At 35.1% G+C, this 13,723-nt stretch overlaps 1 protein-coding gene across 4 annotated transcripts in view; it reads right to left on the reverse strand.

The window, feature by feature from the left end:
- Window positions 1–13,338, reverse strand: part of SLC15A5 (solute carrier family 15 member 5) — a 30,974-nt gene extending 17,636 nt beyond the window's left edge. Inside the window, exons 1-5 of one of the 4 annotated variants that reach the window (XM_015867828.2) lie at window positions 13,199–13,338; window positions 11,034–11,415; window positions 9,385–9,610; window positions 5,572–5,741; window positions 1,797–2,017 (exon numbers count right to left, since the gene is read on the reverse strand). In XM_015867828.2, the coding sequence (XP_015723314.1) occupies window positions 1,797–2,017; window positions 5,572–5,741; window positions 9,385–9,610; window positions 11,034–11,400 (984 nt within the window). In that variant the 5' untranslated portion in view covers window positions 11,401–11,415; window positions 13,199–13,338. Of the gene's footprint in view, window positions 1–1,796; window positions 2,018–5,571; window positions 5,742–9,384; window positions 9,611–11,033; window positions 11,551–13,198 lie in introns of all 4 variants that reach the window. The other 3 variants (XM_015867831.2, XM_015867821.2, XM_015867814.2) reach the window with 3 other exon arrangements.
- Between the last annotated feature and the right edge of the window lie 385 nt (window positions 13,339–13,723).

A 13,723-nucleotide genomic window follows, 5' to 3' on the forward strand; every position in this document is an offset into this window, starting at 1 on the left:
GCATAGCAGCTATCTAAGGGGTTCTTTTTTACTTCTGTAAATCAAAACCAGAAACCAATAATCACATGAGCAACACACCAATGGTAGCTATCAGGATATGAAGTTAAGTAGACTTATATGACTATCTTTCACTTCAAAGAGCAAATAGTTCCTACTTGTTCCATGAAACAGAAAATCATCTGAGTTTATTGACACAGACAAAAGAAAGCCCACAAATGCTTATGTCAACCAATCTTTCTGCAAGTGTTCTTTGAGGAACCTTGGTGTTCTAAGCACTGGAATTTCACTAGCAACAGGGAGTTACAATCTACTTCATTTTACAGACTGATGGGAAATAAAGATGTAACTTAGGTAATTCATGGAAAACAGCCATGGCAGAGCTGGATGTAGAATGGACTTCTTTAATCTCATTTCTGCTTTCATAGCATTTTGAATTTCTGAAGTTTTCTGCATGGCTCTTCCCTGTGACTGTTAATGCCAAATCCAGATTTAATATTTACTTGTAGCTGTCTGAAAATTGAAGCGTAGCTAGTAACCCAGCTCTTCAAGGGTTACTTATCAATGGTTATAGCCAACCCTAACCAACGGAATTTCATTCTATGCTTAAGAATTATTCAAATGCTAGCTCTTAATAAAAATACTGTCACCCATATTTCACCTCCCCCCTCAAAAATAGAAGATGTGAAAGGGCGAATAAATAGAAACAGAATCGTGATAGATCAGATGTAAGCTAAGTTTCATTGGTTCCTCATTTCCATTGCCTACTGCGAATCAGAATTGACTTATTATTAGGAATTATCATCAACATGAAATCTGTTAATAATATGGAGAAAATACAATTAATCTTTAGGCAATAGATCAATGTTTTTCCATAATCTAAGAAAAAGCCTTAAACATATTGGAAACTCTGATGAATGTCATCACTTTCAGGAGGTGCAAACAGTCTTTTACAGATATATACCTAGATATTACAACAGAGATTATTGATTCCTGATTCATTTCCATCTGGTCATTTATTTAGTCTTCCACTCTCTCCCTGGCATGCAGCAGAGTGAGAGGAGAAAAGGTGGCAGATGACTGGGAATATTTAACAGTTGCAAGATAATGTCAATGAAATTGTGTATGTTACACATTGGTAAGAATTTCCTTAAGCAGCCTATGCACGCATTTTAAAACCAATAAGTAAAAGTGAATTTGTTACGCCAGTTGCCAAAGGGTAAGCTGCTTCAAACCCCTGCTTAGCCAAGACTATCCATTTAGAAATTAATCTGAAGGAATCGTGACAGTTGAAGTAACTCCGTGAAATATTTACATACCATTCATAAAATTGAGCTTTGAAAAAACTCTTTCCAAAAAGTGGAAAACCACCATATCCACTGTAGATACAGCAAATATATAAATCTACCAGAACAGCAGAAAATATACCAGAAACATGCAACTGAAATGACAAGAAAAAAAAATAATTCATGCCTTTTCCAAAAACTGAGTGAATATTTAAGAAATAGGAGAATTATGTTTCTCATAATAGTGCTGATCCTGAATCTCCAAAGAAATATAACAGTATGAGGAGCACACGGGTCTTAGCACTAGATGTTTCAGTCAATAAGGATGGATAGAAAAGAGCAGAAGGAGGTCACAGGAACTACATCACAACAGAGCTGATTTTACTTACTTGATGAGACAAAGACTGTTCTGCAAGGTGGCTCTGTTAGTAAAGCAACAGTTAAGAACCATGCCTTGTAACAAGGTAGTAAACAGTCCTTTTTGAGATTTAGTTTGAAAAGTTGTTTACTCACCTGCATAATACACGTTCTGTAAAGAATCTGGAAAGCAAACAATGGGAAGAGCCTGGCAAGTGACTTTGTACTTTCCACTTGAGTCTCGCTGTACCGACCACCATGGTATTCCTTGGCATAGTCTAACCAGCTGGATACATCTCCACTAAAGTAGCGATACCGCACACAGCACGTTTTCAGTGCACTACCAATTACCCCAAAAGTTGTTAGAAGGGAACTGTCTGGAAACAATCAGACATCAGGTATTAGTACACTTTTTATTTGCTGCCAAAATACACAGGACAAAGCATTTTGTGAGGAAAAATACAACTTGATATATTGGAAGGCAGTGTATTACCTTCCCTTGTTTTTGCTTTCTCTTGAATGAATTTCAACTCAAGACGGGAATGAAATACTGCATGCTGCTGAAGTCCAACAAGAGGCATGTAGCAGTGAAGTGAGAAGGAAAGGGAGCACAAAGAAGGGCTGATGGGATATAGAAAGTTTTGAGGAATATTTTTCAAGTTCAGAAATGTCTTAGGACTTCCAAGTAGCCTCCTGTGGGAAAAGCCTCCAATCTAGTTGTTAGCATATTAAAATTTGTTCACAAGTAATGGCTAAATTTGTTCTCAGAACATAACAAGGACAGAATAGTTACCTGCATGCCTGAAGATACAGATTCATTTACTTTTGGTAAGTTGCCCATTCACAAGAATGAAAGCTACAGCATCTCTTCTAATGTGTTGAAGAATTTCAGCAACCACCTACATAGTTTACAATTACAACCTGAACTCAGTATAATGGTAGAAAAATATCTCCCTACTACCTCTGCTGTTGAAAGTATTTTCTAGGATGTTCATCTGACACCTACAGGTTGTTCTTCCAATACTAAAAAAAAAATGGAAATTAAAAAAATAATGACTGTCAAGCACCAACCTGTGGACTGTCAGCACTGCTAAATAAAACCTGAAGTAGAGAACACTACTGAAGCTTCCAAACATAGACATTGCATACAGATTTTATTTTCCGTGACTTTGTTAGGCCAATATCCTTACCAATCACTGTAAGCACTACTAAAATTCAGGATCCAGAATATTTCAAGACCAGACCTGGTGACTAAGAAGTCTTCAGACTTTCAAATTGAATGGACTAAGAAGGTAATCAGAAAAATGTAAGAGTTAGGGCTCTTGTCAGAGCCTTAACAGTTATCTTCAGAAGTAAACAAGCAAACAACCAAGAAAGTAGCAGAAACTATCTCCATCAACTCCAATTAACATAACTAGAAGGTACATGTTTTAGGTGAAAGAAGTGAAAATCTCTAACTTCATCTCGTGAGAGACTGAATATTCATGAAAAAGGAATTAACATTTAACATCAACAATAGAGTGTTACTACCACATTCCAGGGATTCTGACCTAATCAGTGCTGAAAAACCAGAGACTCAGACAGCATGTCCAGTCTGAGTGGATATCTCCAGGGCTTTGTCCTGCTTTATATGACCTAGACTCAAATACAACCAAGGCCAACTTCCTTTTCCTTGGATTAGATCATCTACAACAGGCTCTCCCTTGCTTACCCTCACTGAAAGAGAAGGTAAAAAATAAATAATAATAATAAATAAATATATAAATTAAATCCTGACATTTCAGTGCCTTTACTAACAGATCCTAAGGACCTCCTTAGTGTCATTTCAATTGATTACCTACAAAAAGTTACATGTATGAAGCATGAATGCTTCTTAGAACAGAATTCAGAGCAGACTAGTAAATGGTAAAATAGTAAACAGTTAACTAAAAGTTGTAGTTCAGACAGGAACTTGAGTCATACCTAGTCCAATATCAAGAGGATATTGCTGGTTATATATTTAGACTAAGCATCTTACCTATTCTTTAAAAGCAAAGAAGTAAATCCTACAGAACTCCACAGTAGCAAGTTTTTCAGACTACAGAAGCACACAACGGAGTAGTTAAACATCATATACTCTATCCTATTATTTCTGATGCTTTCTTAAAAGCATCTGTCTGCATATATATTAAATTATATATTCCAGAAGGAAATTTCCCCTCTCTGTTATACTTAAGATCTTGATTCTAACGCTCTGCTACTATGACTTTGATGTAATCATGAATATCTATATTTCTTAATCATAATGAAAAAAAATAATTCTATATTGCACTCTAGATGATAGATACACATTTTTCCCTCCATCTCTGGTCACACTCCAATACTAAAAATTCTAGCAATGGAACAAATACAAATACAAATTAAGTCCATGTTTGACAGTTAAACATAATTGAATGCACGATCCATATTTGAAATGTTAAGTAAGAAATAAAAAAAAAAAAAAAAATGAAGCGCATACAAAAATCCTGCAGGGTCATCTATGGGTTTGAATAACATCTTTGATGTATTTAATGTTTCACTATCTTACTGGAAGATACAAAGTATATTATGTTTTATTCTGACTAAAGAGATAAAAACATGTTTTTCTAGAGATTGGCATTCTGCATAAATGTGGAAAACATAAGTTGAATAGCATTCAGAGAAAATAAAACAATACAAGAAATACTCTGCTGTTTTTGTGGATGGCTAATATTGCAGAAGATTCGCTAGTATAACAGAAGATTGCATTATTCTTCTTAGTGGCATCAAACTTGTTGATAAGCAACCAGATTTGGTGCATATGAATCATTTCAGTGCAGGCTAGATGCTGAAGACTTTTCTTAGCTTCTGAGGTTGTAAGACCTGCAGTGAGTCCCAGGGAGCTTGACAATTACTATTCTCTCCATAAAAAACAACTTAAGTTGACACTAACCTTTAATTGCCTCTGCCAGATACGATTTTTTTGAGGGGTGTTGGGGAAAGGATACATTTCTTTTAGTATTTCCATCACATAACATTCCAAGATACTTGATTCACGCATTGTTTCATTGCTAATAGTTTTTCTATTAGACTGAACTAATAACAAAACCACAAATATCTTAATTTCAGTTTCTGTGTCCTACTATTAAAAGAACAGCAAGGTTTGGGCACTTCTACAGCCTTATGCTGGTCCCTGAGGCTACAGCTACATTTCTGTGCTTGGTTAAAGGAGAGATGTTATCAAAACATTTTGAAAAGCTAAGGTACTAATTGGTACTAAGTGCTAACTGGTGAGACCCCAAAAGTGTAAGAACTTCTGCTTTAAAATATCACTAGTCTGCTTAGGAACTATTCAGAGCTATTCAGTATTTTCAGCTATTTTCAAATATGTACAAAGAGCCAAGGTTGTATGGGAAAACACACTGAAATTATAAGCATGAGATGTTCTGGAATGCTGAGACATTAAAAAGCTTCTTGGTTAGTTTACCATACTCACTGCTTAGTTGCTCAGTTGTAACTTGAGACCAAACTCATAAGCATACTTATATGAGAAAACAAGTATGCTTGGTACACCAACACCCCTGCCTCAACACACCTGAACACCTTGGGCATAGATTGCACAACACACACATTAGTAATGTGCAGCATGCATATAGTATCCATTCCTGTACATGACATTGCCTTGAACCTATACCCAGACAAGGCAGAAGATGTACATAAGTTCACTAGAGACTGCTTTCAATCTTTCAGTCTATCCAGAATCTACATATTTAACTTCACAGAGGAGGTTTTCTCTTACAGTGACCCTGTGGAGCTAGAACCACTCTCCAAGTATTTACAATCAAACAGGTCATCGTTATTGAAGAACTTATTTAGATGACCAAAATGACCTCTTCTATCAAAAGATACTTCTTAAGAGATAGTTTCTTCTTACCTGTTTTGGGTTTGTAAATCATTTCACCACGCACCATGTGAATTGTGATCATGGCCATAAGCACAGACACAAATGGGAGAAGAAAACCAAGATTTCTTGCAACAGACTGCTGGATATAAGAGATGCTGACAAAGACAACTGCTGAATTTAAGTTAATCAGCCAGTAAAACCTAATACAAACAGGCAGAGGAGACAAGATTAGAAGAGCTGAATAATTAACAGCTTTTACAGAAAATTAAATAATAAAAATAAAATTAATGGTATAGTTAAGTATTACAGTTATGGTCAACATCAGTACTGCACACACACTGATGCAGAGACACCAAATTTCACTTGGATGCTTCAGCTCCGTGAGGTAAACGATTAAACTAAATAAGACACTAAGGCAGTAGAGCTGAACAAATTATCAATCTAGAGCCAGAAATAAACTTGTGGATAGGAATAATTAAATGTCAGCATTTACCATTTCTACTTTTAATATGCGATAATGTAAGCTTAATGTATATAAAATGATGAAATTGCATTTTTAACCTTAACAGAGAAACAACATTTCATCGAACAGCCATTCAGTTACTTCCTTTGGTGTGAAATAAAACTTTTTACCCTAATTTATGTATGAAAGGATATTGCACAAATAATATCTACTGGAGTAGTTGACCAAGGTATCCCACTTTTCAAGGAAATACTTTGGACAGTAGGTTTATAAACATGAAAAAGCTGCTTCTCTGTGGACTAAACATTACTTTGAGACATTTAAAAAACAAATTCATTGCAAGTAGTCAGTGATCTAGCATTCGGGGTACTTGCTTGGCACAAACTCTTCAGCAGCTCTAGTCCATTTGCTTGGATTTTGTAGAATAAATTTTGGGCAGCTGGCCATAGCAAGTAAGAGGCTTATTAAGACTTTCCCCTTCACTCTTAGACATCCACGGGGGACCTTGATTAACTAAATTCTTTTGAGAATCTCATGCTTTGAGAAGACCACTTTGGGCAACATAATTTTTGTCAAAACCTTAAAGTAAAATCTGTTTTTGAAAGGGGAATGTAGAAGTGGAATGTATTAGTAGAGATCTTGTGTTAAGGACCCAATGTGTCCAGCCAAGGATTTTACTTTGTATCTGAATATATTATTATATTATATTGTCTGATCCTATGGACTCAGAGTTTGCTATTGGCTTGAGAGAACCAAATAAACCAGACATTTTGTGGTTAGATATACTGAAAGAACTCAGCTGCTGTGCTCTGATTTCAACTCGAGCACATTTCTGATATAAGCAAAAATGTTGTTGTGAAACGTCTAGAAAAACGACCTTATTAGACTATATTATGGGAATATATTCATTATGACAAATTAAGTAGTCAAATTAAATATCCAGATGACTTTTAACAAAAGCATTGTTACCATACTTTTACTTACTGTAACAAATGAGATGAACTTGCTGAATAAAGACAGATCTAGATGAAAAAACACTCAAAAATATTCAAAAATTGAGTTTTGTCACTTTCTTTTGTTAATTCTAAAAATAGAATATTTTCCCTGTCACTTAATACTATTTAATTTTTTAAAATTTGTTGAGCCAGATGATTTTAAGTTTCAATCCAAACTTAGACCCGGACATTCCACATACTCAAGAAAGGTCCAGTAATCCAAACTAGCTATTTTCCTGTACAACTTTTAGGAGGAGATGGATTTTATTTAGAATTACTTCAGAGTTCTCTACAAAGAGAACATGAAAAAAGATAAAAGGAGTAGAACAACTATTTAATTTAAAGTGTACTGGGTTGACAGCAGAAGTGAATTCACTGTACGTGGTAAGAAAACTGACTTAGAGACCCAGGAAAGAAGAGAAATACTATAGTTCCAGCACTCCCTGCCTGTTTTTGTATCAGATCAGTAAGAGAGAAAAACACTGCTAACTACCATCCTTGGTCTGAACTGCATACCCTTTGCTCTTATTTTCTGCCCTCATAGAATTTGTTTAAGAAGGAACAGCCGCAGAGCATTTTGGGAGTTAGAACCAGGTCCTAAATGTTCAAATGTTCTTCAGGAACTGAATTAGAAAGCAGGTAGTTGCAGGTTTATACTTCACCATTTCATTTAAACCCTATCTTTAGCTTACTAAGCATGATTTTCTTTTAAACAGAACATGGCTAAGGGCATAGGCTCTTACTCATCAAAAGTATGGTATGCAATCACCTTTTCTATCTATTATTTCAAAATTCAATCCTGTGACAAATCTCTACCAAGAAAAAACACTCTACCAAGATAAAATGATTATATTCTAAGAGGGTGCAATGAGATTAAGACCACTAAGAACATAACCTCATTTTTTAAATCTTGAGATAGAAATTAAATAGCCCCTTTTTGGATGCCATCACAAAAAACATACATGTGCCTTTCTTAATGTTTCCAAAGCCCCAAGAAGTAGCCCGTTTGGATTTCACCCAAGGAACTTTTTTATTCAAATTATGTCTTCTTTGTAATCAACACTGAAAAATGTCACTTTGATTAAACACAATTCTGAGTGGCTAAGACCACAGTACAATAAATTCTCCAGCGCTATCTTTCAGAACAACTGATTGCACTCCAGTGTTAATCCCCTAGAGTCTTATTTAATCAAAATGATGTTGCTAATTAAGGATTAAAACTCAGAATAGAGTAAAAAGATTTTTTTCCTTCTCTCCTATGGGCAGGTCAGGAAGGCAGAATCTGCTTTACGGATCTAAAACATCTCATCCACCTTTGGTAAAGCTGCTTTATTCACTGAAGTTTTGATTTAATTCAAAATTCTTTGATACTAACATAATTGGAGTAAAAAAAGAAAAGCCAAGAAAGCCACTCCCAAAGGAATAAAGATCTGATTCACAGAGGTACTCACTGATTCGTCAGTGTTTTGTTGTCAATATGACAATGTGATAAGTTTTGATTTTAATAAGTGTGTGTACAGGGAAGGAACAGGAAAGGGGACATCTTCAGAGTTTATCTGATCCTGACTCAAAGTAGAAGTCTGAACATTCCCACTGATAACTTCAATTCTTTCCTGCAGTTTAACCAGAAAGTCCAGACGAATGTTTAGTGCTTCAAAGTGATAAATGAAGGCAAATATATGACCAAAAAATGATACCCTGACACAGAAACAAATATTTAATTTGAAAATATATATGATTTTTAAAAACTATTTTGCCTCATCAAATTTTCCTCCAAATTTCCCCCCCAAAATATGATATTGTAAGTGAAATATAAATGTAAAGTACTTTACCTGATACCAAATGCTCTGACTGCAAAATGAACACAATATATCATTTTCTTACCACTGATATTAACAGTTAGAGTCTACTAGCAATTTTTAGTTCCAACAAAACAGTGGAGTTTATTGCTACCTGTGTGTTCTAAAAATTTACTCTGATGCAAATTCTAATGTATTACTGAATTTTGTCACAGTCAGGGATTAATAGCAAAATATAATCAAATTAAAGATATGTTAGTGGTAGAACAATGTATTCCATTCACTTTCCTAACAGCAGCAAGACACTATATCTGAGTACTTAAGCAAATTATGTAATCCCAGTTCTTGACTGAAAATTACTACTGAAGGTCAAAATAGATGATCACCAATTGGTTCTAGAACCAAATATTTTTACATAAACTCTTGGAAACTATTCCAAAACTTAAATGCCCTCTACTTTAAAACCCGGCAAAAAAAAATGACAAGAATGCCAGCATCTTGGAATCTGTCTTGCATGTCTACAAGGAATTTCAAAGCAACATAGTATTATTCTCTACAGATATTTAGCTGTTGTTACATTACTAACCAGTTGAAAAAAGAAAGAAGTTCCTTCGGTCCACAGTTCTCAAGGTTGTATGCGCTTAATGGACAAACTATAGCTCTTATCCCTCCTATTCCTAGGCTAGCTGTGAGTAGTGCGAAGTAGAACACTATTTTCTGCTCCTTTTTGGTTAGAGTATGAAGAAGAATATGCCGTTTGTCAATGTAGATATCTTCAAAAGGAAAAGCCACAATGGGTAGCAGGGCTGTGCCTATAATTGGAAGGAAATTGTTAATTCAAATAGATTAAAATCACTCTGATAAATAGGCATTTGTAAGCAATTATGTTGAAAAGATAAGAAATCAGAAGACAACAGATGAGAGTGAAGAGGAAGGGCCTTCTGCAGAGAGCAGGAAAGACAACACCACTATATGCCTCTACAAAGGCAATTTTCTCTGATACGCTTGCAAGAATTTAGGTCCTTCAGTATATTGAAGAGCGTACCCTGGAAATAATACTCCTTCCATTATGCTTTCCCCACTGCTTGGGTGTAGAGGGCAGTAGCTCTCCATGAGTCAGCAAGGGTTATGTAAGGCATGTAACAGCCCAGCAAAAAACTTAAGAAAACATAAAAGCTTCCCTATTGTGAAATAATTAAGATTAAAAAAAAAATAAAAAAATTAAACTTAGGTGTATGATTAAACAAAGTCTCAAAGGTTTTACTTTTATTGTTTGTTTTTTAGCTGTTCTGGTTTTCTGTTACAGGTTCATGGGGGAAAAAAAACCCCACATGTTTCTGGGAGCTTAAGTCATAGAAGCGTTGCCATGAATTACCAGCCCTATTATTTCAAATTTGGTCAGCCACAGATCATCTGGGCTTAATTAATCAGAAAATTCAAATATTCAGGTTCAAATATTCAAATTCAAAAATATAGTGAATTGAAAACAATATCAGCTGACATTAGTCAAGGCTTAAGACTACAGTTGTGCATTAAACTCTTACAATTTAGAAGCATTCAATTAAACCAACAAGACTATCACCAGCTCTGAAATGCACTGACTACTGCAGAATCCTCCTATTTAGTTTGAACAGTTTTGGAGATCTTTTTTGCATAGATGATCTCCAGAAGAACAGTTTTGGAAGATTCAGATTTCTGTTAGAATGAAAGCTCTTAATATAAATAGTAGGATATATCCTGCCTACTCATTGCAATGTTTGTCTATACTGGTGTGTTCTTAAGTGCATCTTTCCCAGTTATTCAGCTACAACAGTCATGTCTTCACATGCTACCAACAGCTGGGAAGTTATCTCCACTCTCTTTATCAAACTCTGTCTAAAACATCACATGTGCCCTAAACACTAGCAACAACAAATGCATGTTAAAGGGACCAAGTCTAAGAAATAGCTGAGCAACTGCATTCTTAAGAGCTAAGCCAGTTTAGAGAAGACCACATAGCTGCTAATCCATAAGATGCACATGAAAATGCTTCTTGGTCTTGCTCTACGTATTACAAAATACATACAAAAATACATAGGCAGAAAACTACAAAATGTTTTGTAGAGGAAAAATGATTTGTTATGAGCAAAACTGGCCATGAGCTTGGAGAAAGTTACTGAATTTCAAACAGTGTTCAACAATGCATTTCTATAACAGAAGTACTATAGCATTAAAGGACATCTGAGTGTCACCTACCTAGGAAGTGTAGAAACATGCAGATGCACACTAGCTTGATCCGCCCCACAAGGCACTCAGCGAGCCAGCCAGCCAGCACTGGTGTCAGCATGGAGGTGCCCACAAAGCACATATTGACAATGGCAGCCTGGTAGTTGCGATAGCCAAGTCTGACAGTGCAGAAGAGGATCATATTGCAGACAATGCCAAAGAATGTGAACCTCTCACACAGCTCCACCAGCAGCACACAGATAGCCTCCTGGACTTTCTTCTCAGGCAGAGTCAGGTTTCCAGCATGGTTTCTTCTACCAGGTAGCAGGTTTTTCTCCTTTTCAGTATCAGTCATAAGCTGCTTCTCTTGAATGTCACCACTGCCTGCACCAGGCATGCTTGACTTCTTTGACTAGGACTCAGGAAGACAGCTTAAGTTAAAGGTAAACTTCTGTTCTCCTCCACTGTAATTAGCAAACTGGTAAGACTCTCGCTTTGAATTCCACACTTTACCACTACAATTTCGTAGGCACCAGTCACTTTTGTGCTATTACATGTAGGATCAAAGAGTTTCCAATAAATAAATTAATCAGAGACATACCAACAATTCAACTTTTGAACTTAGCAACATTCAGGAACATGGTCTATTTAATTAATCCATTTATATACAAAAAAGACTTTTTTCTCCCAAATTATGTTATCTGTTAATTACTTGAGTCCAGTACAGTACATACAACTCTATTTGTATGTTAAAGGTAAAGGTTTAAATACACAGGAAAGCCAACGTCTACAGCAGAATTCAAATAATAAATCAAGAAAATAATTTAGATATAATAACCTGGAGCTTTAAATAGGCAAGAGTTGGAAAACTGCAAGCCAAGAGTTTTTCTTTAAAAAAAAAACATTAACAGTAATTTATTAGATTTGTTATATTTAGCTGAATTCAGATAAGTTAATTGTAAAAATAAGTAATGCTACTACATTTACATTGGAGAAGCAAATTTTAAAAGGAAATAAGTTGGATGCATTAGCAAAGAGTAAAAGCTATCTGAAAACAACATAAACCAAAACTGCTTCTCTAACCAGTTATTGTGTAACAATACATTGTACAGGACAAGAGCTCATACAATTTCTCTCCCCAGTAAAAGCAATCACTAGCTTAAATAATAGTTCTGATGAACCAAAGTTATGGTGCTTTATAATGCTCCCTATGCCTCTCATTCACAGAAAAGTTTACAGATTTCCCAAATCAGTTTCTTTATTTCACAGAGCTCATTAAGTTAACTATCACCTCTTTGAAACTCTTCTAAAGAGGTATGAGAAGTACTTCAGACAAACAAAATGCACAGGCATGTAGCAAAGCAGTGGTAAGTCAGGTATACTTCTTTAAGATGATCCCTCAATGTCTCAGCATTTTTTGTGCTGTATTTTTATATCTGTCTATATAACTACTTACAGTTTATCTTCTCATACCTATTAAGACTCCTACATCACCAAACTGATGCACAATAGTATATAACCAGTACTGATAGATTCCAAGACCACTGCCAAATAAAATCTTTGAATGCTATTTCCAAATTCTAGTTTGCTTCCTTGTCTTGTTTCTAAAGCATCCGACCTAAACACAAAGCCTAGAAAAACTTGGTTCTACATAGCAAAACACTGTTCCCTAAAATAATTTTATAATACATGTTTTTTAAAACTAGTAAAAACCTGAAAACCAGAATTGTAACAATGAATAAATCTTAGCCAGAGATGTCCAAATGAGGATGAAAATAGCCAAGACACATAACATAAATAACATAAGAAAAAAATAACTACTTCTCTTTTCACCTACAGTAGCTATGAAGACTTTCATTTGGACAAACCCAGCAGATAAATCCAACCTAGAACTCACCTGTAACTCAACCAACCTCACTAAAGCCTAATGAAACCAAATCCAAGAACAAACAGTAAATGCTTTTAGACCAAAAGGCATATATATCTTCCATTGAACAAAGATACTCTCATTTAACTGTTCAAACAGAAAATGTTATTACCTTACTTTTGCTTTGTTTAGAAAATACAACCTTTAAGATAATATTAGTATCAGATAGAAAATACCAGATAACCACACTCTTACTACTAGGGACACTTCAGTATAAAATAGCCTGGTTTTCTACAAGCTACTTTGTCTTTAAAAGTGCAAAGTTTACCTGTTTGCATGGGTGCTAATAATTCAATGTGAATCATATCATGGAAACTACTTGTAACCTTGCTGTTTCTAACTAAAATATCAGTATCATAGTCTTCACATAGTTTTATTTACTCTATCACTAGATAACAAATGAGGGAAAGGAAATAATTGGCTGAGCTTTATATATGCCATTGAAAGGAGGCAGTGGTGATCGTTTTCATTATTGTTTATTCTGAATTGCCTTTGCATGTGGCCACTGAGGGTGTGGTGATCCTGATAGTCAAAGGTAATAATTAGTAAATGAGTTAATGATGTCCTCAGTGAAAACACTGTGGTCTTTCTTGATCTAATTATTTAATCACATCTGCAGCAGATATGAGGGAATTCCATGACATGGTTTTAATTGAGTTCTCCTTGAATCACCTAGTATTCTCTTAGCTTGTTCTTAATAAAAAAGGTAGTAAAACTAAACAGAGCAAGAATTCAAAATGTAGGTTTAATTTCAGTATAAACTGCCTTTGTCTTTTTCTGAGTTTTTTGTTTT

This window comes from Coturnix japonica, chromosome 1 (genome assembly GCF_001577835.2).
Source record: "Coturnix japonica isolate 7356 chromosome 1, Coturnix japonica 2.1, whole genome shotgun sequence".
Lineage (NCBI taxonomy): Eukaryota > Metazoa > Chordata > Aves > Galliformes > Phasianidae > Coturnix > Coturnix japonica.